This window comes from Acomys minous (genome assembly GCF_964271855.1).
Source record: "Acomys minous genome assembly, chromosome: 3".
Taxonomy (NCBI): domain Eukaryota; kingdom Metazoa; phylum Chordata; class Mammalia; order Rodentia; family Muridae; genus Acomys; species Acomys minous.
In genome coordinates, this window is record NC_140485.1 from 26,473,905 (window position 1) to 26,500,107 (window position 26,203).

The window sequence follows — 26,203 nt, forward strand, 5'->3', positions numbered from 1 at the left end:
AAGACATGCCCTGGGACTGGAGTTGCAGGCAGTTGTTAGTCGCCATGTATGTACGAGGACTCCAGCCCCAATACCCTGGAAGAGTAGCCACTGCTCTACCACTGAACCATCTCTCCAGACCTCTCTCTTAGCTCTCAGGCACAAACACAAAAGGAGACAAGTGGAAAGAATTAGTGAATCAACGCCAAAACCCTAATCGTTCCCAGTACATTCAGTTTGGCTAGTAGAGGGAGACTTGGACAGAATGTGACCACACCTTTTGGTCCCGTCACGAAGATGCAGGTGCCTGTCAGTTCCTCTCAGGTCTCACTAGGGGGCGCGCCTCTCCCAGAGCCCTTCTGTGTTTCTCTTTTCTCTCAACGCCTCAATGTACAGTGCTACCGCTAGCCTAACAAAGTTGGCTAAGGTTGTGTAGCACCAAGGCCAAGAAAAGCCAAGGAAACTGACGGGCAGAGGAATTTTGAAAAACAAAACAAAAATTTTATTTACAGCTCTTCCGAGAAAATCACTCTCTAGAGCAAAGGACACACTCCCGGGCGCCTCCTTGCGTTCCTGCACGGGCAATTAGTCCCCCCGACTCAACAGCGCTCCTGTCTTAATGCTGTCTTCAGTTCTGTAGTATCCCGGGATAGGAATCCAGAGTTAGTTCACGTCACAGGATAGTGGTAATATTTGAATCCGGGGTCCCAAACGGCTCATGTTGCGGGTTGTCGAGGATGAGGGCCGAGTTCCTTTTCGCCTGATTGCTACGGTCTTTGACACTTTGATCCAGAAAGGAGCGAAGAGCGCTGGGCCGAGTGTAGTGGAGAATCACCACCGCCCCTCCGAGGAGAAGGCTCAGGATGCCTGCATGGGGATGGGGTGGGGGTTCGAGGGGAGGCGGAGGAGGTAAGATGGGGAGGGAGGGAGGGAAGGAGGGAGGGAGGGAGAGTGTCAGAGGTGCAGGAGCTCCTTGCAGTCATCTGGAGCCCATCGCTGGAATTTCCTACACACACAACCCTCAGAAAGAACTTTCATGTGTATCGCTTGAAGACACTGAGCCCTTCCGAACTAGCTAGTCTCAACCGTAAAAATGGGAGTAACGCTGCTTGCCCAACCTTCTGCCCGCTATGGAGACGAACAAGTTAAATAAGAGAACTCATTCTGTAAGCTGGATAGCGCATATCCTATACACATCCTGATCACCACTAGGTGAGCATCTGTGGGTCACTCACCGGTGGCCAGCGTGACCCAAAAGGAGGCGCCGTAGTGAGGCGTGAGGGCGGCGGAACCCAGGCGGAAGTGACAGAGCGGCACGCTGGAGACTGAGGCGAAGGCGAAGACGGCGAAGAGCGTGAAGGCGCTGGTGGTGAGCAGAGCCAGACCTCCATAGAGGGGGGCGGGCGTGAAGAGCAGCGCGTTGGCGATGATCCAGAAGCAGAACGCCACCCTGCGAGGGACCAAGGCAGCGCGCCCTGAGCCGGGATTCCCTGCTGGAGGTGTAGGGGAAACCCCCAGGGAGAGCCGGCTCCTGCGCCGGCCCGCGGGTGGCTGGGACGTGAATCCCACGGTTTTTGCAGATTGCCAGGCGACCCTGACCACGAAGCTGCGGCTCCTACTCGCAGCTCCTGAGGCCGCGCCGCCCAAGTCACACGCACCCTGCCCGATCCTCATCACAGGCTCACCACAGCGTAGCCGCGGCATAGTGGCCGGCCAGGTGATACTGGTGGTAGAGCCCGCAAGGACTGCTGGGTGTGAACTTCTCCGCCAGGTATAGCACTGGGTCCGGCAGTCCCTTCTCCAGGGCATCAACGTACTCCTTGGTGTAGTCTTCATCCAGACGCCACGTGAACCGCTCGTTGTAGTCAATGGTCTCGTTCAGCTGCTGCACTGGTGTTCCTGCGGGAAGCCGTGGAGGTCATTGCACTGGGCAAAGCCAGGGACCCGGAAACTAAACATTTTCAGACAGGGAACAAACGGTGGGGTGACTGGAGGGGATAGGAAAACGTTAGGTAGTGGTATGGGAAACACACATCCAATTAAACCGAAGGCTTTCTGAACCCAAGGCATGTGAAAGAATCCTTTAACATAGTGGCTCTCAACCTTCCTAATGCTGCAACCCTTTAATACAGTTCCTCGTGTTGTGGTGACCCCCCCCCCGCAACTATAAAATTATTTTCCTTGCTACTCCATAACTGTGATTTTTGCTACCTTTAGGAATGTTAAAATGGCTGTGTTTTCCAATGGTCTTAGGCAACACCTGTGAAAGGGCCCTTGGGGTCGCGACCCACATGTTGAGAACCCCTGCTTACTTGCTTCTCAGGCTCTTAATCATGGGATCTTCCAGCCCCAAGAGGCCATTTTGTCTCCTCACCTCTGAGTGTGATATTAACGCCCACCAGTCCCACCTGCAGACCGACATGGACTTGAACTCGGGCTGTACTGAAGGCTTTGTAGGATGTATTGGTCCAGACTCTCCCCACGAACCAGTCTCCACTGAAGTGCACAGCTATGAGGAGACAAACACAGTGACATGCGGGTGAGCGCAGGAGTGGGACGACGGAACTAGCGGCCTGGTGATGGGAGATGGGGCAGAAAGACAAAGGTCTAGGAGCCTGGTGTAGTAACATGGTAAGGGCAGAATAATGGGCATTAGCTCAGAGCGGGAGAGGGGTAGGGTGGTACCCGGGCAAGGTCAGCCTGGGCTACATAATGGGAGACTGTCTCAGAACAAATGGGGAAAAAAAGCCATAGCAAAAGAACAGCTAGGGGGTGCTAGAAATGGGTGCAAAGTGGAAGAGGGACCCCGGTTTTCTGTGCCACTCCTTCCCTACTCCAGCCCCACAAGTTGCACCATGCACTCACCCACAATTTCTGCACCTATGAATAGGCTAAGGAGAACTCTCACCAACCAGAACCACCGCTGTGGAAAAAGATAGACACTGGGTCAGGCTTGGGTACTGCCCAATCCTTCCTCAAGACCTGCTTGCCTTGGCCCCACTCGGCTGCATTTCTGACCTTTTGAGGCTGGTGTCATGCACGCTTTTCCTTGAAGTTCCTCTAAGCCAATGGCATTCCTGCTGTCTTCTGGTCGTGTGCTTCCATGACCATTGCTCCTGCCCTGTGCCCAGGTCTACCTTTCCTGGCACTCTCTGGCCACCTTTATGCCCCCAGTTGTCTGGCACCTGATCTCTGCCTCTAATTCAATCACTGCTTGGTGAGGCTCAGTGAGCTCACAAGTGTCAGGCAGGCAAGGGTCACCTCTCCCAGAAGAGGGAGGCCCGAGGACCTGGTTAGTCAATTAAAGGAGAGGAACTGCAGATATTTCTAGAAGTACCAGTTCCCCCAAGCCAACAAAGGTCAACACAGAAAGATTAAAGGTCTTCCCAGACTTGAAACAGTGTATAGTTTAGCATCTGAGCTGGGAACTCAGATTTAAGGTAATTTCTCTTGCTTGCTATGCATTTGAACCCTCTGTGGAACCTCCTGAGTCTAACTAACTCAACACAGTGAGAAAAGCATAGTATCCATCCTGTTGGCCAGAAGTTCATTGTCCAGAGCACAGGACAGGGGTGCTGAGGCATTCAGAGAGAGGGGAGGGGGTCCTGGCAGCACTGGAAGCCTAGACTCAATGCCAGGTCTACTGAGCTGGTTCTCATTTTCCTCAGCAGCCTCCAGAATAAAGGCAGCTGGAGTCTCTTCCCGGGATATCCCGGACCAGGAGCTGTTCCTCTCCCTGGCTGGGAAGGGTCACTTACTTCACTAGACTTCTGAATTTGTTCCTGCTGGTCCTCAGCTTAACTATTCATGGGGGAATCTTCCTTAGTCTTGTCTGTCCCAAGTCTCCCGAGAAATGCTCTCCATATCACTCCTTACCCCATGATATGAACGTCTAGAACCCCTGTAAGGAGAGCTTTGAGTGACCCCTTCACCGCCACCACCACCGCCACCACCACCACCACCACCACCACCACCACGACCTCCTTACCGAATGGCCACGGATCCCAGGCAAGATGAGCAGGAAGCTGACGGCCAAAGACAAGAATACCAGGATGACAATGAGCAGCGGGACATTAAAGCCGGCGGCGTGCCTGGGCTGGGGGTAAAAGGGCATCACCCCATCCCACACAGTCATCCTGCAAGAAGTGTGAGAACTGCACTCGGACAGCAAGCTGGGATGAGGGAAAGAAAGTCTGAGCCCCGCGGCTCTCCTCTAAGAAGTGCAGAGGCGGGATGTCCCGAAGCTCTCTCTTTCCTGGCCCTGCAGCTTCCAGCAGCCTTTACAAAGAAACATAGAGCCCCCCTTTTATAGGAGCGGAGCGTGGGCAGCAAGCAGGAGGTGTCAGGGTCCAGATGAGATCATGCAAACGAGGGGCGGAGACATGCAAATAATGGTAACCCTTAACTTGAGGCCAAGCCTCTGATGCACACATTCACACCTGCAGCCTTGGCCCGAACTGACACCTTCGAGACAGGATGCCGGGAGAAAGGTGAAAGTGCATCCAGGAAGGGTGAAGATCTTTCTCGGAGCTGCTGGCGGAAAGAGTGCGGGCGGGAAGCGAAGCAACGAAACATAATCTCCAAATACACGGAAGACCGTTGAGCCGGACCGAGCCTTACACCAAAGGTTGGGTCTCCTAGCCTTTTCCTTTTGCACACGCAATCACTGCAGATAAGGATGAGGTTGGCTGCTTGTCCCTGGCTCTCAGTTCATTCGTCTCTCCTCCTGGGGAAGTGATATGTGGGAAGTTGGGAATAAGAGTAGCAGATTTTAGAACAAAGCCCCAGAGGCTGAGACAGTCCTGACAGAGAATAAACACCCCAGAGGACTCCTGCCTGGGATGTTCCTGTAGTTTAAATCAGCACTTCAGACAGGGGGAGACGGTCTGAATGCCTCTGAGGTTGTCCCTGAAAGCACTTCATGAAGATGTGGAACCTGAGTAACATCTACTCTCCTCTTCCAGTCCTAGTTCTGGGAGTGTGTGTCCTTCACACACAACCTCCGACCTCCAGCCTGCAGGGACAGCATGCTTCCAGAAAGCCCCAAGACACTAGTGCTCCTGGGCGCTCTGCTGGCTGGACCACTGGGTCCAGCAGGTAAGTAGAAGGGACCTTTAGCCAAACGGGATGTGGAAAGGGAGAGATGCCAGCAGTTGGTACCTGGAAGCTGGAGGGGCTGATCCATTTCTGATCGGGGTTAGTGAGATAGAAGACTTTGGACTGCCTTGGAAATGGAGTTGTCCGGGAAGATTTTGGCCAGCCGAGGAAGGACGCTAAACCCATTCATTGGCTCGCTGAGGGGTCTCAGGGAGGTTAGTGCTAAGCAGAAGGCTCTCTACTCCCACAGGTGGCCAGGACGCACCCTCGCTGCCTTGGGAAGTGCAGCGCTACGACGGCTGGTTCAACAATCTCAAGTACCACAGGCGGGGTGCTGCAGGTAAGTCCTGGGTTCTGCTCAGAGGGAGGGCATTAGTTGGAAAGTGGCGGGGAGAGGAGCCAGGTGGCCCTTCACATCACATTCTTATGCGTTCCGGGAGCTAGGAGATGAGATGGGGCGGGGGTGGGGTGGGGTGGGGAAGATGGTTTTTTTTTTTTTTTTTTTTTTTTTTTTTGGTTTTTCGAGACAGGGTCTCTCTGTGTAGCCTTGGCTGTCCTGGACTCACTTTGTAGACCAGGCTGGCCTCAAACTCACAGCGATCCGCCCGCCTCTGCCTCCCAAGAGCTGGGATTAAAGGCGTGCGCCACCACGCCCGGCCCGATGTTTTCAATAAAGGCCCTGAACTTGAGACCTAAGAAAGGCCAGGTTTGGGGCTTCTTAGGGACCAGAAGCCTTAGTTCAGCTCCACTCTCTGCCTCCTCCAGGCTCTCGGCTGCAGCGCCTAGTACCTGCTAATTACGCTGATGGCGTTTATCAGGCCCTGGAGGAGCCGCTGCTGCCCAACCCTCGCCGGCTAAGCGATGCTGTCACGCGGGGCAGAGCAGGGCTGGCTTCCGCCCACAACCGTACAGTCCTGGGGGTCTTCTTTGGTGAGTGTAGAAAGAGGAAAGGATGGCGGGTCTGGAGCTGGTTCAGTGCCCAGGAAAAGACCCTGAGAGTCCCTACTGCAACTCACAGAAAAAGAATAGTTTCCAAGAAGCACTTCTGCCTATGGTCCTTGAGGACTTGGGTGAGATGCTGGGATCTTTCTCTTACTACACCTTTCTCCAAACCAACAAGTGTCTTTGAGTTTCCATCTTAGGAACCGGAAGCCCCAACAACTGCTCTCAAGACTCTGATGACTGTCATGCAGAGCTTGTTAATTATATCATTTTTTATTTTTCACAACGACGTTGGCATGTTCCCGAGGGGATGCTACCTTCTGTTTGCATGTTAGATCAAGGCCACAGAGGATAAACCTAAGAGACAGCATTGAAGCTTATGCTCTGACCTCTGTGCCCTGATACTCTGAGGCCTCTCTGGTCCTAAGGAGAGCAGGACCTGATGATTTGCAGACCACATTCCACTCTTAATCCAGGATATCATGTGCTTTCGGACCTGGTCAGTGTGGAAACACCAGGATGTCCCGCAGAGTTCCTTAACATTTACATCCCCCGTGGGGACCCGGTGTTCGACCCCGACAAACGCGGGAACGTGGTGCTGCCCTTTCAGCGGAGCCACTGGGACCGCAAGACCGGACAGAGTCCCAGCAACCCCCGGGACCTGGTGAGGCCAGGCAGCTAAAGGCAGGAGGGCAGGCAGGCAAAAGGCAGTCTGCTGCTGGACTTGCTGGAGGCCTGGGGTCTAGCTGGGAAGGTTGGGTAGGGCGAGGCTCTCTCTCACCCTCGGGGGACCTTCCTGGCCCCCCTGACCCTGCTCACCAGCACATCCCCCACAGACCAACCAGGTGACTGGCTGGCTGGACGGTAGCGCCATCTATGGCTCCTCTCACTCCTGGAGTGATGCACTGAGGAGCTTCTCTGGAGGACAGCTGGCTTCAGGGCCCGACCCTGCCTTCCCGAGGAACTCCCAAAACTCTCTGCTCATGTGGATGGCACCAGACCCCGCCACGGGGCAGGGTGGTCCCCAGGGGCTGTATGGTGAGCTTGCGGGAATCCCAGCAGGAGGAGCAGGGTTGGAAGCCCCAGGCTGCTGGGGGACCCTACTGGAGAAGGGGGTCTGCCTGTGGGTGTGGGCTCCCCTGACTCATGCTGTTGTCCATCTCCTGTCCTGCTCCCCCACATGGATGCAGCCTTCGGGGCCCAGCGCGGGAACAGGGACCCCTTCCTGCAGGCCCTGGGCCTGCTGTGGTTTCGCTACCACAACCTGTGTGCTAGGAGGCTGGCACAGGAGCACCCGCGCTGGGGGGATGAGGAGCTGTTCCAGCATGCTCGCAAGAGGGTCATTGCCACCTACCAGGTGAGTCATGATGCCTGCCCCGTGCTGACCTGTATGCAGGGTCCAGGGAGACTCTGCTTCCTGGGCAAAGCTTCCCTGGTCTGGGACAAGGCTGCTTCCCGATGTGCTCCTTTCCAGGAGGGCCCCTCTTTGGGGAAGGCTAATGTCTAGGAAAACTACTGCTGTCCATGACAGAGGCAAAGCTCTGTTTATGCCAGATAATTTTCGGTTTGATCATTACACAGTATCTTCCTTTCCTCAGAAAATCTTTGAGGAATCTGGCTCGTTGTTGTTGTTGTTTTCTTGTTTGTTTGTTTGTTTTGTTTTGCTTTGCTTTTTTCCCTGAGACAGGGTTTTTCTGTGTAGCCATGGCTGTCCTAGACCTTGTAGACCAGAGTGGCCTCAAACTCATAGCGATCTACCTACCTCTGCCTCCCAAGTGCTGGGATTAAAGGTGTGCGCCACCACGCCCAGGCCCGTTGATGTTTTTAAGCCTTTTCTTCGATGTTGTGGGCTGGGTCTAGGGAGACTGGGCTCTCCCAGAAAAGCTTCCCCAGTCTTACACCGGGCCCCTTTCCAGGAGGGCCCTTATTAATATATTAATATATGTGCACATATAAACACACACACACACACACAACTACAAAAAGCCCCAGCAAATGTTTATATGATGATTTTGCTTGTGATTATAATTCAGCTGCGTGCCTTTTCTTCTCCTGCAACTGTCCTTGCCTGGTCCTCATCTCTGCACCTAAGTCTTCCTGCCCTCAAGGCTCAGCCCTGCTTCTCCTTTCTCCTCTCTAACCCTCAGAACATTGCTCTGTACCAATGGTTGCCCAGCTTCCTGCAGAAAACACTCCCAGAGTACTCAGGTAAGGAAGAGGAGTTGTGGAGGGGTGGGGGACACCTAAGCTTCGGATCCACAGAAGGAAAAAATATTAGGCTGTGTGATGTCAGGGTTGAGGTAAGGCACTCTTCTTCATGCAGGGTACCGCCCTTTCGTGGACCCCAGCATCTCCCCAGAGTTCGTGGTGGCCTCTGAACAGTTCTTCTCCACCATGGTGCCCCCTGGGGTCTACATGAGGTAAGAGAAGGGCTGCTGGTTGGAGCTGCACAATATTGGAGGTTGGAGGTAGGTGTCAGATGAGTGGGCGTGGAGCGTGGGGCTTACGCATCCCTCCATGGTTTCATCCAGCGGAGAAGCAGAATTTGGGAGGTGGGTGGCTGAAACAGGACCCTGGGGTGGGAGGTTTGGGCTCCTTAGGAAATTGCCCAGCTCTCCTAACGGCCGGTTTTCGGTTGCTGAGTGTGAGGGGTGTCTGGCAGCTGAGGAACCTTCTTACTTCCTACCACCCATAGCCCATAGAGATCCCTCTGTCTGAAACCCCCACACAATGTTCAAGAAAGTTCACGGGTCATCCTTCACTGTTGTCCGGGCCTGGAAAGGCTCGCCTCACTCATCATCTTAGCTTCTGCCCTTAATTCCTTCCTTGTGTTTTTGGCACCTCATTTCAGAAATTCCAGCTGTCACTTCCAGAAATTCCCAAAGGAAGGTTCGGGCAGCTCTCCAGCTCTCAGAGTCTGCAACAGCTACTGGATTCGGGAGGTTAGCATGGGATCAGGGTCAGAGAGTAGGGGGTTAAAGTCGTCTATTCCAATTATTATTAATTGGAAAAGTAACAATTTGGTTCTTGAGCCATGGTGTTCCCAGTAGGGAGTAAAAGGCAGAGAAAAGTATCTGGGGAGAATTGTTTGAGACAGCCTGGAACTGCCTGGGCTCAGGGCAGTGTGTATGCTGTCCTAGCTGTTTGGGGAGCTGAGGCAAGACTGCTACTGGAAGCAGCCAACCAAGATGGAGAGGGGAAAGGAAAAGAAATCAGGGACAGAAATGGGGGGGGGGGGGGAGAGACAGTGAGAGAGGGAGAGCCATAGCAAGAGTGAGACATAGAGTGAAAAGTAAGGGGGAGGGAAGGAGAGAAAGAGATGGAGAAAGACAGACAGACAGACAGACAGAATATGAATGTGAGGAGTCTGGGAGTGACTGAGTACCTTTTGTCCTGAGGTACTACTGTGGTCCAGGGTCAAAATGTTGAGTGTAATGTTTACTTCCAGAACCCCGATCTAAAGAGTGCCCAGGAGGTGGATCAGCTGCTTCTGGGAATGGCCTCCCAGATTTCAGAGCTGGAGGACAGGATAGTGATCGAAGACCTGAGAGGTGAGCTGAGGGTGGGGCATCAGAGCTGCAAGACTGAGGATCCCTCTAAGTTAGTCAGCAGGCAGACCTAGGGTACCCATGACACAGACGCGCAGATACACACTCAAAGACTTCAAACGGACGTCAGAAGAAATGGGAATTTGAGCTCCTCTCCTTGATTTACGGTTTTGTGTTGCTTTTATATTGAGTCCACTATGCCTGAATATGGTGGGCACGGGAGTGGCACCACACGTGAACACCATCTCTGGTGTTTACTTGGGTCTTAAGGTTTCCTATCCAGCCCTGGTCTAAAGTTGGGGGATATAGGGAAGGGAATTTCTGGTTGGTATCAACAATTATCTTGAGTCTTAGAGAACCTTGTTAGGAAAATTGCTCCGGCCTACACATGGTGACATTGACTCCACACACAGCATACAAGGTCACTGATGTCATTGTAGAGGGGGTGCTGGGGACTGGAGCTGGGGAAGAGTTCCCAGCAGCTGGATATAAGGCTGCAATATAAGAAAGGGTTGCGATGACTGACTCAAAGTCTGGTCTCTTTTCAGATTACTGGCCTGGCCCAGACAGATTCTCTCGCACGGACTATGTGGCAAGCAGTATCCAACGTGGCCGAGATATGGGGTTGCCCAGCTACAGCCAGGCTCTGCTGGCCTTGGGCCTAGAGCCGCCTAAGAACTGGAGTTCTCTCAACCTCAGAGTAGAACCCCAGGTCAGTAACAACAACAACGACAACAACAACAACAGCAACAACACAATAAGAATGGTAGCTGGGGCTGAAGACATGGCTCAGTTGGTAACACGCTTATCACACAAGCATTTAGATCTTCAGCTCCCACATAAAAACATGAGATGTTCTTGTGGTCCCAGTTCTAGGGAGGCAGAGCTAGGAGTACTCCCAAACTTTACTGGCCAGCCAACGCAGCCAAGCCATGTTTAGGGAGAGATCCTATCTCAACGACTTAGGTGGAGGGTGATTGAGGAAGACACTCAGTGTCAACGTCGGGCATCTACATGCACACATGCTCGTGTGCAAAAACACGGGCCCTCACACGCATACGTATATACAACAGGTAACGGCAGCTAAAACTCTCTGTGGCCGTGCCGTTCCAAACACTCTACACAGATGAACTTGCTTGACGTACCTAAGAATTTATAAAGTGATTACTCTTGGTGCCGGAGTTTTACTGATGCCGTTGTTGGTAACTGGTGCCGTCGTTGGTGAGTCCACAAGCACATCTGTTACCTCCCATGGTGCTCCAGGTGCTGGAGGCCACAGCTGCCCTGTACAACCAGGACCTGTCCCGGCTGGAACTACTCCTGGGTGGACTCCTGGAGAGCCATGGGAATCCTGGACCTCTATTCAGCAGCATCATTCTCGACCAGTTTGTGCGGCTACGGGATGGTGATCGCTACTGGTTTGAGAACACTAGAAACGGGTAAAGCCTGGCTGGGCCCTGCTGCAGATGTCGCCTCGCCCTGGGGCCCCAGACTATCTGCCTGATCCTAGATAGCTCCCCCAAGTCTTGATTCCAGGGGCCTGCTACACCCTTTTATCCACTCTAGTCTCTTTCTTCATATGAGTACTTGGGCCTGAGGTCATCAGAGGACTGAAATCCCCTTCCTGACCCAGCAATGGCTGTTCTCCCATTTAGACTGTTCTCCAGGGAGGAGATTGCAGAGATCAGAAACACCACGTTGAGGGATGTGCTGGTTGCTGTCTCCAACGTGGACCCCAGGGCCTTGCAGCCCAATGTTTTCATCTGGCAGGAAGGTGAGTGTCCTGGGAGACCAGACAAGTAACGGTATGGGGCAGAGTCACCTGTGCTGTGGAGGTAGCCTGTAACAAGCTGCTTCCTACACTGTAGTCTGAGCTGGCATGAGAGCCACACCTGGCAATCGAGCTTGGGTGGGTGTTGAGAACTTAGATGTGGAAGAGCTCTTCTGAGGGGAACAGGTTCAAGAGAGGTAGGCCTGGGAATGGGAGAAGATATTTAGTCCTTCCTCAGAGAGGGGAAGAGGCTTCGAACCCAAGTCTGGCCTCAGACTTCTGTGCCTTGTCCTTCCTTCAGGCTCGCCCTGCCCACAGCCTCAGCAACTCACCACGGAAGGCTTACCTGAGTGCGTGCCACTTACCGTGATTGATTACTTTGAGGGCAGCGGTGCTGGCTATGGCATCCTCATCGTGGCTCTCTGCTGCTTTCCATTAGGTAAGAGCTTTACCTTAAGGCCTCCTCCTCCTCTTCACAGACTGGCCCAGTCTTGCCCTTCCCCCCCCCCCCCACCACCACTGTCCCTGCCACTTGCTGGTTGGCAGGGGCTGCTCCTTTGCATAGCCTGAGCTAGGCGCAGGGAACCTTGGGTAGTCGCGGAATAGTCCTGGAAGCGCCCCCTCCCCCACCCCCAAAGCTGTAAGAAAAAGGTTCTTTTTCCCTTTCACTGGTCTCTTCTGGTCTGCTTCAGTGAGTCTGGTTGTTGCTGGGGTGGTGGCTCATTTCCGGAACCGAGAGCGCACCAAGCTACTAAAGAAAGGCAAAGAGAGTCTGAAGAAGGAGCCAGCCAGCAATGGGGTACCAGGTGAGATGAAGCTTAGGCACAGGAGGGGGGAAAGGGATCTGAGGCCCGAGAAAAAAAAGAGCCGTGTTACAGAGTGGGATGGAAGCCAGGCTCAGTAGAACTACAGGCTCAGATCAGAAGGACACGGGCTCCTTCTGAGCCACCATGCACAACTGCCTTTTCCTCAGCGATGGAGTGGCCAGGCCCCAAGGAGAAGAGCTATCCTGTCACCCTCCAGCTGCTCCCAGACAGGCGTCTGCAGGTCCTTGACAAACGGCTCACTGTGCTCCGCACCATCCAGCTACAGTCTCCACAGCAGGTCAGCTTCATCCTGTCCAGCAACCGCGGACGCCGCACCCTGATGCTCAAGATCCGCAAGGAGTACGACCTGGTACGGCTCATCCTGCCCCCCTTGGTGGCCCTGCTGTCATACCTATCCCCTCTCATAAGTGAGTCATCTCGGCTCCGTGTCCCCAGCCACAGAGATCACCTGTGAAGGCTAATGATGGACAAGCGCATTCCTTTCAGGAGCTTCCAGACTCCCTTGACCCCACCCACCCCCACCCCCACCCCCAGGTCACTCTCTGGCCATAGCCTAGACGGTCAGGGAAGAGACTTATTTTCTTCCCTCATCCTGAGGTCCTTTGAAGCAGGGATGGATCAGAAGAGCCAGATCTAGGCATGATGGGCGGGGGGGCCCCACCTCTTCTCTGACACAGGTGTGATGGGGGTGCCTCTTCTCTGACACAGGTGCTGCTGTTTAACTCTGAAGAGGAGCGGGATGCTTTTGTGCAGCTGCTGCAAGACCTCTGCATCTGCGGGGCTCCAGGCCTCCACATGGCTGAGATGGGGGAGAGGGAGCTATTCCGGAAAGCCGTGACCAAGCAGAAGCGGGCAGGGATCTTGGAGATCTTCTTCAGACACCTTTTTGCTCAGGTGCCATGACTTATACCTGGCACAGGGGGTGGTGGGGCGCACCCAGGCTGGACGGGCTCCTCATGAGGGTGGACTAAGATGTCACACCGTGGGCTAGAGACCCCGCAGCCTTGGTTAGAATCTTAGGCAGGTCATGTGTTCTTGTCTATCTCCCACTTCGTCGCCAAAGAGCAGTGACTAAAACTGTGAGCCCTGCAGTGCTGAGAGGAGCCAGTGAGATCATCTACATGATGGATTCTCAAATGGTCCCTCTGGGCCAGCAGTGTCAACTCACTTGGAAACTTATTGCAAATGTTGATTCTTAGGATTCTCCCCCAAACAGACTGAATGAGGAGTTCTGTGACTGAGCCCCAGAAAGCTTCACCTTAACAAGTCCTCTAGGTGATGTTGGTGTAGCCTTGAGTCTGAAAAAAACGCTGTTCTGTGGACAGCGCTCAGCCTGAGTGCTTGGTACATTCCGGACTTACAACGAACGGTGGGGTGACATGTTGGCTCTAAATTCTCTGTCCCTGTGCAGGGTTCAGATTCTAGGCACACGGCAGGGCTATCTGAATTAGCATGAACTCAGCCCTTTACTGCTTGACACGTTAGAGCCAACATCTGCTGCCTCCAGTATAGGCTCCTTCTGTCTTCGTTCTCCTTAATGGATGGTGCTTGGGTTTGGGGAGAAGCAGAAAGCTTGTAGAGATCCGGTTGACCCCTACTACAGGAGAAGCTCAACTCAGCATGTCTGCGCATCCGTGGGTTTTCTGAACTGCACACTAGGGGGTAGGGGATATAAAGCACACTGAAGTGCTTCCATCCCAAACCTTTCCACCTTCTCTCTCTCTCCATGGCTGCCCAAGTACAGGTGCTGGACATCAGCCAGGCAGATGCAGGGACTCTGCCTCTGGACTCTTCCCAGCAAGTGCACGAGGCCCTGACCTGTGAGCTGAGCAGAGCTGAGTTTGCCGACTCCCTGGGCCTCAAGCCCCAGGATATGTTTGTGGAGTCCATGTTTTCTCTGGCCGACAAGGATGGCAATGGCTACCTGTCCTTCCGGGAGTTCCTGGACATCCTGGTGGTCTTCATGAAAGGTAGGGGTAGGGGTTAGCGGAGTGTCTGGGGAACCATGAGTTTGATGGCAGTGAGGTGGCCTGTATCCCCTGTCTCTCTCAGGTTCTCCAGAGGATAAGTCCCGCCTGATGTTTACCATGTATGACCTGGATGCAAACGGCTTCCTCTCCAAGGATGAATTCTTCACCATGATGCGGTACAGGCTGGGCCTTTCCAACCCTGAAATTTCCTGATGTTTTAAACAGAAAAGCAATTAGGGTCAGAGCAGGGCAGGCAAGGGGGGCTGAGTGGCCGTTCACGTTGAGTGCTACATACTTGCATCCTGCATTCTCAGGACATCCAAATTCAAAAGGTCACCTAGGCAGGTCCCTGCCTTTAACAGGGCCCATATCTTCACTGTCTAAAACTGCTAGAAACATTACCCTGGCTTTAAAATGCCAATAAAGACTAACTGTGAGCACCCATCACTTCTCATCCCCAAGGACAGAGCCTTAGCAGTAAGCCCCCTCTAACACTGCAAGGCCTAACTCTTTGTTTATTCTTAAATCTGCTTTTTCCATGCTGAAATTAACATGCAGGCGCAGTGGCACACCCCTGCGATCTCAGCACTCGAGAGGCAGAGGCTAAAGGATCTCTGTGAGTTCGAGGCCAGCCTGGTCTACAAAGCGATTCCAGGACAGCCAAGGCTACACAGAGAGACCCTGTCTCGAGAAAACAAACCACAATAAAACATGTAGTCATTTGGTACATAGCTCACTTGAAAAGACAAATGAAATAAGCAAGAGTAAGCAGAGCGTGGAGGCCTAGGTTCTTTTAGAGTGTCTATCCCTTTAAATCATCTTCCCATTGTTTTTAACCTTCCCTTTTCCTGACAAGCCCAACCCAACACACACCACCATTGTGGTCCTGCCCTCCACCTCTTCCCTGGGGGTGGGGAGAGGGAGGATGGGGAGAGGAGCTGTTCTCCAAAGGCCTTAGTGTTACATCCCTCCCAGACGATAGTGGTGAAACAGCTATTGTGCACTTTATTTGGCTCAGCAAGGTCTATATGAACCTTGGGGAGTGGGAAGGGATCTCCAGAGTAGATGCACGTCACTGTCCGGGGCTGAGGCACTGTGGATGCTTTATTTGCATAGAGAGGAATCCCAGGCACTAGGCTATGTGACTACGTCTACCTCGAGAATGAGGGTTACGGAGGAAGGCGTTGTGAGACTACACACTATGTGGGGCACGCAGGCACAGAACGGGGGGATGTTTGATCCTTACTCCAGTCTCAGGATTGAGATTTTTTTGGGGGGTTTGGACACATCTTCACCTTACTCTAGCTCTATAGACCAGTTTGCCTTGTGCCCAGTCCACATGCTCCACCTACCACCATCTCTTCCTCCTCCTCTTCCTCCTTCCTTCCTCTCCTCCTCTGCCCCCTCCTCTTCCTCCTCTTCCTCTTCCTCTTTAGAGGTTTGGTTTTGTCCCAAAGCACAACCTAAGAAGAGTTGCCACTGCATCCATTGCTGCGGGTGCCGTCAGATTTGGGCCTGAGGGGTACACACCACATGCCCTCGGGTACTGGCCTAAGGAGGCAGCTGCCGTGGTAGCTACTCCCCTCCCCCACGGTAGCAGCAGGCGTAGGAGCGTCTCTTCAGATGGCAAAAGTGAAATCTCGGAGGCGGATGGGTGTGGGCGAACTTCAACAGAGGAGTCAGCAGCGAGCCCATCATAAGAGAGGGTCACGGTGTATCCTGGACCCATCTCGGCAGCAAATGTTATTCTTTCCCATTTGTAGCTGTTCTCATTTCTTTGAGGGGTGGGGTTGCCTTTTCTAAGCAAGTCAAGGTCCTTTGAGGCCACAGCCATCACCTCACCTTCAGGCTGAATGGCAACCTCCCATCGCCATTTCCCCGGGTTACTGCTTAACCACATTCGGTAAATCTAGACAGCTGCCCAAGCCTGACCTTGCTGGACAATAGCTACTCTGTCTCTGTCCTCCCCTAGGTCCTTCATTGAGATCTCCAACAACTGCCTGTCCAAGGCCCAGCTGGCTGAGGTGGTGGAGTCCATGTTCCGGGAGTCTGGCTTCCAGGACAAGGAGGAGCTGACCTGGGAGGACTTCCATTTCATGCTGCGGGACCACGACAGCGATCTCCGATTCACGCAGCTCTGTGTCAAAGGTGGAGCTGGAGGTGTGTGAGTGTGAATGAAACACTCAGAGTCAGGAAGAGGATGAGTCTTCAGAGTTTCTGGTAGACACAACCCAGGTCTTATTTTCTTTCCTTTAGGTCCTTGGTGTTTAGTACTCAGCTCAGCACCTTGGTGTTTAGTATTGAGCTCAGCATGGATAGTCAGGAACAATTTGTATATTGAACAAAGTTGCTCACTGAGGACAAGGGACAGGCCGTGGGTATATCTAGCCAGAGAAGGGGGCCTTGCTTTCTTTTCACAAAGGACTTGTAGAGTTCTATCTTCCAGAGGGTGGCCCCTTTCTCCTTGCACAAAGTTACCACACTGACCTCCCTGTGTCCGGAAGGTACTCGGTGTCTACAGTGAGGAAATAGGGGGGCTGAAGCCAGATATCCAGACAGTCACCCACCCTACCCTCTGCCTTCCCAGAGAAGCCAATCCAGGCTCCTGTTCTCATTTCCAGGTGCTGGGGACATCTTTAAGCAAGGCAACAGCTGCAGAGTCTCTTTCATCACCCGGACTCCTGGGAAGCGGTGTGTGAGGACAGGGTGGTCTCCTTGGCTAGAACCACATAGAGAAGCAAAGAAAGGAAGTAGAGCTAGCTGATCAGCCACTGATCAGGATATTTGCCCTCATCAAAAGGGTCAGCCCAGATGCCAGCTGCTTCCTGCAGCCTGTGCTGTTCAAGAGCTTGGCTCTCTCCCTACCGTTGTAGGGCCTATGTCATCCTACGACAGAGACCAGCAGATCTTAGCTACTCATTTCCTGCTTTGTCCTTACCTGGTCTTTCCCTTAGGGTCCCTCCCTGAACTCCATTCCTAAACCACATCAACCTGGCAGTTCTTCTCCTGGCTGCAACAATCAAAAGAAAACAGGTTCCAGTTTTTGCATTGTGGTTGTTGTTTTATTTCTCAGCTCCTGCCCCCAGGAACCGGCGCTCCCTAACTCAGAAACCCCACAGCTAGAAAGTGCTGGCCTAAAGAAGAGGTTTGGCAAAAGGTGAGTGTTTTCTAGATTCCTGAGTACAAGGTATCTTGGAAAGAAGCCTCAGGGTCTCTGAACCCTGGGGCGCCACTTCCAGTCTCCTTCCGCTCGATACACATGATGTGGCACTGGTAGTTCTCCATGAAACACTTGAACTGCTGTAGCTTCTGGGCCAGAAACCCGATGCATTTTCTGCAGGGTGTGCCATCAGGGATGGGGGCCCAGTGCCCTGTAGCAGGAGGGTCAGGGCACTGGTGAGGAAGGGGCTCCTTGACCTTACCTCAGCATTGACCTTACCTCAGCATTGACCTTACCTCAGCGTTGACCCTACCTCAGCATTGACCTTACCTCAGCGTTGACCCTACCTCAGCATTGACCTTACCTCAGCGTTGACCTTACCTCAGCGTTGACCTTACCTCAACGTTGACCTTACCTCAGCGACCTCTACTAGAGGGCTGGACTGTCAAGTGACTTCTTCTTCACTCAACCTCTAAACTCATCTTCAGGCAAGATGTCTAACTCAAGGCAGCTGCACCACAGCAGTAGGAGGTGTCCTGGATTCCGCTGCCTTGGGTACAGAAGTGGCCAGTGTAGAGAGCGAGGGATGGGGGTGCAGAACGAGAGAGTCGGGGAGGAGGAGAGAGAGAGAAAAGGAGGTGTCTGGAACAAGGAAGAATGGGAGCCGGGCGTGGTGGCGCACGCCTTTAATCCCAGCACTCGGGAAGCGGAGGCAGGTGGATCACTGTGAGTTCCAGGCCAGCCTGGCCTACAAAGCGAGTCTAGGACAGCCAAGGCTACACAGAGAAATCTTGTCTAGAAAAAAACAAAACAAAACAAAAAACCCACAAACAAACAAACAAAAGAACGGGAGTAAAGGGCTGGGGAAGCAGAGCTGTTTGTCTTCGTCCTACTGTTGCGAGCCATCCTTCATAGTTATCAGATCTTCATTCACGGGTGTCACTGAGGGAAGGCCAAGGAACCCCTCACTCACCAGTGCCCTCTCTGTCACTGCTCAGGGTAGTGGGGCCCTCTCCCCGGCTGTACACGGAGGCACTGAAGGAGAAAATACAGCGGGGCTTCCTGGCCCAGAAGCTAACGCAGTTCAAGCGGTTTGTGGAGAACTACAAGCGCCACATCATGTGTGTTATAATCTTCTCAGCCATCTGCGTGGGCCTGTTTGCCGACCGTGCCTACTGTAAGAGTGCCAGGTTGTGGGCAGTGGGCAGGGAACATGTCATACCTCAGTGGGGAGTGAAGAGTCCTCTGGCTGCCCTTCCTGGTCCTCGGGGTCTGGATGTCAGAGCCCAGGCTCAGAGCCCTGTCTTATGTCCAATACTGATATGCCTCAACTCTGGTCCCAGACTATGCCTTTGCCTCACCACCCACGGACATCGAAGAAACCACCTACGTGGGCATCATCCTGTCCAGGGGCACGGCGGCCAGCATCTCCTTCATGTTCTCCTACCTCCTGCTCACCATGTGCCGCAACCTCATCACCTTCTTGCGGGAGACTTTCCTCAACCGCTACATTCCCTTCGATGCCGCCGTGGACTTCCACCGCTGGGTTGCTATGGCTGCAGTTGTCCTGGCTGGTATGTGGCACCTGGGATGGGAGTAGAATTGGTCCCTGCTAATATCTCTGACATGATGTCTCTCTCAGTTCTGCACAGTGCTGGGCATGCGGTCAACATATACATCTTCTCGGTCAGTCCCCTCAGCCTACTGGCCTGCGTCTTCCCTAACGTCTTTGTGAATGACGGGTCAGTTCAGGGGAAGGTACCCCTAGGGTCCTCTGGGTGGGCCTAAGAGTATAATAGAAAAGAAATAGATGATCATAGAAGCATGGCTCTTCTGGGCACGAAGGCTCAAAGCTATCCCTCATAGGGAAGCTGACAGCTGACAGGAGTCTGATTTCTCTCCAGGAAGGAAGCTGTCCGTGACTGACCAGGAAAAGACCTTAGGAAATGACACCAGAGTCTCTTTCTCATATGTATCTGACACACAGTTCACTATCTCAGCTTGATATCCACTCACTGGGCAAATATTTATACACCCTGTGCTGGGTGTTTCATTCAAGTGCCAGGGAGCACGGCTGCTCCAGCTACGTGCACTTGTTCAACGCTTTTGCTATGCACTCGGTGTTGCCTGTGCACAGAGCGCAAGTCCCCGCCCTCACTCATCTCATAGGATGCAAGGATTGGCTGCAGGAAAGGAATGAAAGATGGGACAGCAGGAGAAGCGAGTGCAGAGGGTAGAACCGTGACCATGGATACCGCACCGTGTTCCTTGGAAGGACTCCTCACCGTCTTGGTGAAGACCTAGTCACCTCAGGAGTCAGGGGCAGCGTCAGGCTGTGGTGTGGTGGCGGCAAACCCCCTTCATCTCCATCCAGATGCTCACTGTGCTTTGACCTCTTCCCCCGCCCCCCACAGGTCCAAGCTTCCCCCAAAGTACTACTGGTGGTTCTTTGAGACAGTTCCAGGTAGGAAGCGGCAGGGGGCGGGGCTGTGCATAGCATCTGAGCATTCCAACCGAGTAACCTCCTCCTTTGTCTCCTCTTCCTGAATACACACTGGTCTGTAATAGCCATAGGCCCCAGAAGATGCGCCATTCTGGAGTCCTGAAGGATGAAGCAGAAGCTGGGAGCAATGGGTGTGGGGAGACGTCCTGTTGTATTTTCTGCTCAGGATGAGGTTCTGAGGATCCCCACTAACCCTGACCTACTGCCCCCAGGTATGACAGGAGTACTCCTGCTCCTGGTCCTGGCCATCATGTACGTCTTCGCCTCCCACCACTTCCGCCGCCACAGTTTCCGGGGCTTCTGGCTCACCCATCACCTCTATGTTGTGCTTTATGCCCTGGTGAGGACCTTCTCTGGGCAGGGTTGGACCTTGGAGGGGGACATTTGGGATAGAAAGGAGGAGGGGTAAAGGAGGGAAAAGGGAGAATTAGACCCAAGGACTATAATCCTGAGATCTGAGACCCCCACGCTGGGGTCTATGCCAGCCCATCTACCAAGACCAGACCCAGTGCCTGCGAGGGCCATGCTTGACAAGGGGAGCAATGCAAGGCCTGCCTGCTGGTGCTATACTAACTGGTCCTGTTTCCAGCTCATCATCCATGGCAGCTATGCCCTCATCCAATTGCCCAGTTTCCATATCTACTTCCTGGTCCCAGCAATTATCTACGGAGGGGACAAGCTGGTGAGCCTGAGCCGGAAGAAGGTGGAGATCAGCGTGGTGAAGGCTGAGCTGCTGCCTTCAGGTAAGGCCTGGTCTGGCCCAGGCAGGGAGGACCAGGCAGCTCCTCAGGCACGGTGGGAGCCTGTCAGGTTTCTCCACCCCTATCTCTGACATCCTCCTGAGGACCCCTGAACCCGGAAGATTCACTGATAAAAATAGCATGCCAAGAAAGGCTTGGCTTAGTTCCTCAGGAGACTTACAAGCAAGTGGCTAGGGAGATTAGTGCAGCAGCAGTTGAGAACACTTTCTGCTCTGTCAAAGGACCTGAGACCAGTTCCCAGCAGCCATGTAGGTAGGCAGTTCACAACCAGCTCAGCTACAGGGAATACAGTGTCCTCTTCTGTCTTTCATGGACACCTGCACTCACATGTGCGTGTAGCTACACACAGACAAACATGTATACACATAACAGAAAATAAAACTAATCTTTAAAAAAGAAAAAGGGCCTGCAGACAGACAGTGGGAAGCAAGGATGGGAAGAGGCTGGTAAAGATGATGCGGACAAGTTCCAGGATGAGGAAGACTTTCAGTGCATAGCCTGGTTCGCAGCAGAGAGAGGCAAATAGCCCTGGCAGCCAGGTTGCTGTTGAGTCTGGATTGGCTATTGTGGAGATTTGCATCACTATGGTGGTGGCGTGTGTTTGTGTGTGTGTGTGTGTGTGTGTGTGTGTGTGTGTGTGTGTGTGTGTGTGTGTGATTTAGGTATCATAAGGTCGTCTGACCTCCAGAATTCACATTGCAAAGAATCTAAGTTCATGTCCATTTTATTTCAGTTAAGATTACTTAAGGATAAAGTTTAAATTAGCTCCCCATATTCTCCTAAACTTGTTAACCTCCTTTCCCAACAAACATAAGGAAGCCTGAGGCCCAGCTGTGGTCAGGCAACAAACAATGCCCAACTAAGGTTCAGTAACACAATGTGTTGCTTGTAAGGGTGTAGATCTGTCCCTATCATGAAAGTCACCCCCAAAGTGGGAAAGGTTTGATAAGCCTCTGGGGATCTGAAGAGCCTTCACCCTGTAGGCTGTTATTCTGGCAGGGCTCCAAGCCCTCACCCTCTGTCGGATGAAGGAGGAGAGAGGAGAGACACTGGATTGGGTCAGAGATGTCCAACTTTTATGTTACCCAGGACACAGAGGAGACTTAACTATTCTTAGCACCAGGGTACCATATGCCTAGACCATGTGACTGGGTGAGACCCTGTGGGCCTCAGCAGTGTAGGAAGAACAGACAAATGTCAGTCCTCAGGTACAGTTTCTGATCCAAGCTCTTCTCTACCTCCCCCTCACCCCCCCACCCACCCCCCCCCCCCCCCCCCGCCCCAAGGAGTGACCTACTTGCAGTTCCAGCGGCCTCAGACTTTTGCGTACAAATCAGGGCAGTGGGTGCGGATCGCATGCCTGGATCTTGGGACCAATGAGTACCACCCTTTCACGCTGACCTCCGCGCCCCATGAAGACACACTCAGCCTGCACATCCGAGCTGTGGGACCCTGGACTACTCGCCTCAGGGAGATCTACTCACCCCCAGGGGTTGGCACTTGTGCCAAATACCCAAAGGTGCCCATCTCTGGGAATGTCCCTCCTCCCTCTGCCCTGACACAAAATGCCCCAGTCCTGGTAAAGCTAGTCTGAGAGGCTGCTGAGGTGCTGTGTCCCTTACTTCTGTTGGTCTTCCTTGTTTCTGGCCTCAGAGTTGTGGCACGGCCGGCCAGGCTCATCTCATTTCTCTCTCTCTTGGCAGCTGTACCTCGATGGACCTTTTGGAGAGGGCCACCAGGAATGGCATAAGTTTGAGGTGTCAGTGCTGGTAGGAGGGGGCATTGGAGTCACCCCCTTTGCCTCCATCCTTAAAGACTTGGTCTTCAAATCATCCTTGGGCAGCCAGATGCTCTGTAAGAAGGTGAGCATCCTTTTCCCCGCTCTGCGTGGGAAATGTGTGGACTGTAGAGCACTCCTGGCTTTCAATCACAGGGTCAGTTCAGATAAGAGAGTAGCCAGAGGAACTCTGCTGGCCTCTGTCCATTGGAAGCCAAGACCAGATCATCCCTCTATATGGACTGTCTGAGACTTCCTAGCATCTCAGAATGTAGGGAACCAGACCTGAGCCCCGGTGTGTGTCCTCAGATCTACTTCATCTGGGTGACGAGGACTCAGCGGCAGTTCGAGTGGCTGGCTGACATCATCCGGGAGGTGGAGGAGAATGACCTCCAGGACCTGGTGTCTGTGCACATCTATATCACCCAGCTGGCTGAGAAGTTTGACCTCAGGACCACCATGCTGGTAGGTCAGGGCCAGCCAGGCAGGGCAGGTGGGGCCACTGTCAGGGTCCTAGCAATGACCTCCCTCGCCCGTTTCACTCCCCCAGTACATCTGTGAGCGGCACTTCCAGAAGGTGTTGAACCGGAGTTTGTTCACGGGCCTGCGCTCTGTCACCCACTTTGGTCGCCCTCCCTTTGAGCTCTTCTTCAACTCTCTGCAGGAAGTTCATCCACAGGTGGGTCTATCCCCTGCCACCCTAGGACCCTATTTAATTTTCTCATCTCTCGGCCCTAAAGCCCCCAGGCAGCTCAATCCTGAGCAGAGAATTTGCACTCTGACCCCAGGTTTATCATCGCCACCCCCTTCCCCAACCTCTTTCCCAGGGTCCAGGGCAGATCTCTGATTATTGTGGTCAGGCTGGAGATGCCGAGCGCTCTGGGCAGTAGGCATTTCAGGGCTCCAGGGAGCATGTCTCTCTCTGCATGGACAGGTCCGAAAGGTTGGCGTCTTCAGCTGTGGTCCTCCAGGGATGACCAAGAATGTGGAGAAGGCCTGCCAGCTCATCAACAGGCAGGACCGGGCCCACTTTGTACATCATTACGAGAACTTCTAAGCCTGCTCCCCTTGGTTCCCACCCAGTCTGCTCCTCTCCCTCTGTGGACTTGAGTACTCCTGTCACCTGAAACCACAGCAGGGAACTGGAACCCGTGCCCCCAACCGCCCAGTTGCCTTGTATATCCCATGTTCTGGGCAGGCAAACAAGGCTTCTCTACGACCGGCTTCATGTCATAGTAGGTTATGGGATGTCAAGTGAGGAGAGGACAGTCCCCGTGGTGTCTTACAACTGCGGACGGAAAGAGTACACTGTGGTTCACCTCTGACAGGTTTCTGTTTCTCCTCTTGGCCTTCACAAAATTGGTGTATTGATGTCGACTTTTCTTGAGGGAATCATTTAAGGAAACAGTGAGAATCTTCTCGGAGTCCATCTCAGATTCCGCGCCCCACCCCCACCCCCACCCCAGCTTCGAGCCCCCACACCTTCCTGTTTCAAGAGGGCCACAAGCCATAAGGCCACAGAGAACAGATGCCCTCCTAACCCTGAGTCCCTGATGTCACCCAGCAGTGTCTGCTGTCTTGACCGTTCAGTGGGTCCTCCCGTGAGCCTGGGGAGCATTCCGTGGGTTCCAGGATTAAGACACCCCAAACCCTTCAGCTCCTCTTTCCCAATTTTGGCACTGAAAGCCTCTTACTCTAGGGGACCCAGATCACCAATCGCAATACACAGATGTCACCTCTACCCATTAAGAGCCTTTTCCTTCTTCACCTGGAATTGTACTAAAGAGCTAAGGTGTACCACATGCACAGTTGAGGTCTAGTTGAATAAAGTGTATAAATCTTAAAGTACCTACCACCTGGGTCAGAACAGAAAACATTTCCACACTCCTGTTTCCCCAGGGGGTGTCCCTCACCTTAAAGCAACCACTAGTGAGATTTCTGTCACTGCAGGTTGGGTCACACTGAATGCACCTTTGATCCTGGTCTCTTTCTCATACCAAGGGGCATCTGTGATTCACTCATGGCAGTGTGTCTGCTGGTAGTTTGTTTCTCTTACTGCTGAGTACTATGCCACTGTGGAGATGTGTCACAGTTTGTTTAATCACTGTGCTGGTAGATGACTGGTTGTTTCTGGGTTTGGCTGATTATCAATAAAGCTACTATAGACATCTGCGCGTCTGTCTTTTGGTGGGTACAATGCACTCATTTCTCTGGGTATGACATGTACCTAGGAGTGGAATTGCTGGGCCATGATATTCCCTTGCTGGTAGAATTTGTAGCAAGGAAAGTTTCAGGCTGACTTTATATCCCTGAGCCAGGATCCTTTTTCTTTTCTTTCTTTCTTTCTTCCTTCCTTTCTTTCTTTCTTCTTCTTCTTCTTCTTTTTTTGTTTTTGTTTTTGTTTTTGTTTTTTTGGTTGTTTGGTTGGTTTCTCTGGTTAACCTTGGCTGTCCTAGACTCGTTTCGTAGACCAGGCTGACCTTGAACTCACAGCGATCTGCCTGCCTCTGCCTCCCTGAGTGCTGGGATTATAGGAGTGCGCCACCATGCTCAGCAAGTCCTTTCCTCGATGGGTTTATTCAGAAGCCAAATATCTCTATAGTGAGGTCAACTCTGACAAAGCTAGACATATCAGGTCAGAGCCCAAGAGACCTGGGACTCTGTCACCAGTTTTATGTGTAAAGACTACAAAGGAGAACCCTCAATTTCTTTGAGCCTGTTTCTATATTTACTCAGCTGCTTGTGAAGATATTAGGAGGTGAGATAGCAGTGTGTCCAAGACAAATTAGATAGATGAGAAAAAAACACACACACAAAAACATACTATTATAGTGTGTTAAGTTTAATTTTTTTGATCTTTTAAAAATTTCACTGTAATATATATATATGCAAACAGTGGACATATTTAAGAATGGCATTATGTTTGCCCTGTCCTCCAGCCCTCCTGGTAGTCACCAAGTCACACGGTCCCCAATACTGAGCTCCAGCCTCTTAGATGTCAGCTTTATTCTCAGATCTGATCCATGAGCATTTTTTTCTGCTCTTTCTTTCAAAAATATTTTTCTCTCTTACCCACTCATCTTCAATAAACTTTGAAATGGCATTATCATGGCCACCAGGTTTATCCCTAAGCCTTTGCTCCCTCCTCCTCCTCCTTCTCTTCCCCCTCCCCCTCCTTTCCATGCTAGAGGAAGTAACAGTCTCACAGCATCTGTGATCCTAAAGATGCCCGTCTTTAAGACAGTCTCCATGCCCAGCTGGACAGAGGGACAAGCTCTCATGATCTTGAGACTCCTGAGTGGTATCCAGCCTGCCTGGCCTAAGCCTGGACTCCACACCCCAGCCAGACTCTAGATGTTGGCCATAGGTGGACATTTATGTGACTTGACTCTTCTGCCTAATCTTGGACAGCTTTCCAGAAAGCCGCTGGATTACTGGGATAAGTCAAGGGCTTAGTGAGACAGACAATGTGTCTTCAGCCGGACCTAACTGGATCCATCCTGTCTGTGGTCTTTGATAGACTCTTCTTGAGCAGTGGCTAGAAGGTGGCAGCAGCTATCAAGCAATGCCTACTCAGGTGGAGAAGATGAGGTCACTGACATCACTAGTGTGCGTGCAGAAGCTGCGCTCTGTAAACAAAGGGCCCTGAGAAAAATCTCTCAGAGAAAGAAGCCTGGAGGGAGAGGATACAGACGAAGTTACTGGGAGTTCTTTTTTTTTTTTTTTTTTTTTTTTTTTTTTTTGGTTTTTCGAGACAGGGTTTCTCTGTGTAGCCTTGGCTGTCCTGGACTCACTTTGTAGACCAGGCTGGCCTCGAACTCACAGCGATCCGCCTGCCTCTGCCTCCCGAGTGCTGGGATTAAAGGCG

The 26,203-nt window shown here is 52.6% G+C and overlaps 2 protein-coding genes across 4 annotated transcripts in view; one reads left to right on the forward strand and one right to left on the reverse strand.

The window, feature by feature from the left end:
• Positions 1 to 24,486, forward strand: part of DUOX2 (dual oxidase 2) — a 36,593-nt gene extending 12,107 nt beyond the window's left edge. Inside the window, exons 1-34 of one of the 3 annotated variants that reach the window (XM_084776905.1) lie at positions 4,425 to 4,606; positions 4,944 to 5,076; positions 5,327 to 5,416; positions 5,842 to 6,006; positions 6,495 to 6,682; positions 6,855 to 7,056; positions 7,209 to 7,375; positions 8,166 to 8,226; positions 8,342 to 8,438; positions 8,870 to 8,960; positions 9,467 to 9,569; positions 10,115 to 10,278; positions 10,830 to 11,005; positions 11,222 to 11,340; positions 11,639 to 11,776; positions 12,030 to 12,143; positions 12,311 to 12,513; positions 12,873 to 13,058; positions 13,909 to 14,134; positions 14,217 to 14,310; positions 16,107 to 16,294; positions 16,756 to 16,825; positions 17,208 to 17,291; positions 18,293 to 18,471; positions 18,638 to 18,868; positions 18,937 to 19,036; positions 19,709 to 19,758; positions 20,010 to 20,137; positions 20,387 to 20,540; positions 21,845 to 22,077; positions 22,262 to 22,420; positions 22,645 to 22,800; positions 22,886 to 23,014; positions 23,270 to 24,486. In XM_084776905.1, coding sequence (XP_084633031.1) covers positions 5,007 to 5,076; positions 5,327 to 5,416; positions 5,842 to 6,006; positions 6,495 to 6,682; positions 6,855 to 7,056; positions 7,209 to 7,375; positions 8,166 to 8,226; positions 8,342 to 8,438; positions 8,870 to 8,960; positions 9,467 to 9,569; positions 10,115 to 10,278; positions 10,830 to 11,005; positions 11,222 to 11,340; positions 11,639 to 11,776; positions 12,030 to 12,143; positions 12,311 to 12,513; positions 12,873 to 13,058; positions 13,909 to 14,134; positions 14,217 to 14,310; positions 16,107 to 16,294; positions 16,756 to 16,825; positions 17,208 to 17,291; positions 18,293 to 18,471; positions 18,638 to 18,868; positions 18,937 to 19,036; positions 19,709 to 19,758; positions 20,010 to 20,137; positions 20,387 to 20,540; positions 21,845 to 22,077; positions 22,262 to 22,420; positions 22,645 to 22,800; positions 22,886 to 23,014; positions 23,270 to 23,392 — 4,638 coding nt within the window. In that variant the 5' untranslated portion in view covers positions 4,425 to 4,606; positions 4,944 to 5,006 and the 3' untranslated portion in view covers positions 23,393 to 24,486. Of the gene's footprint in view, positions 1 to 4,424; positions 4,607 to 4,943; positions 5,077 to 5,326; positions 5,417 to 5,841; positions 6,007 to 6,494; positions 6,683 to 6,854; positions 7,057 to 7,208; positions 7,376 to 8,165; positions 8,227 to 8,341; positions 8,439 to 8,869; positions 8,961 to 9,466; positions 9,570 to 10,114; positions 10,279 to 10,829; positions 11,006 to 11,221; positions 11,341 to 11,638; positions 11,777 to 12,029; positions 12,144 to 12,310; positions 12,514 to 12,872; positions 13,059 to 13,908; positions 14,135 to 14,216; positions 14,311 to 16,106; positions 16,295 to 16,755; positions 16,826 to 17,207; positions 17,292 to 18,292; positions 18,472 to 18,637; positions 18,869 to 18,936; positions 19,037 to 19,708; positions 19,759 to 20,009; positions 20,138 to 20,386; positions 20,541 to 21,844; positions 22,078 to 22,261; positions 22,421 to 22,644; positions 22,801 to 22,885; positions 23,015 to 23,269 lie in introns of those variants that run through there. The other 2 variants (XM_084776908.1, XM_084776907.1) reach the window with 2 other exon arrangements.
• Positions 203 to 4,246, reverse strand: DUOXA2 (dual oxidase maturation factor 2). The gene is made up of 6 exons (XM_084775168.1): positions 3,968 to 4,246; positions 2,845 to 2,902; positions 2,354 to 2,488; positions 1,665 to 1,878; positions 1,215 to 1,429; positions 203 to 846 (listed from the first exon to the last, which is right to left on the reverse strand). Exons 1-6 carry the CDS (start codon positions 4,112 to 4,114, stop codon positions 653 to 655), a joined length of 963 nt encoding a protein of 320 aa, XP_084631294.1. The 5' UTR covers positions 4,115 to 4,246; the 3' UTR covers positions 203 to 652.
• Positions 24,487 to 26,203: the final 1,717 nt, after the last annotated feature.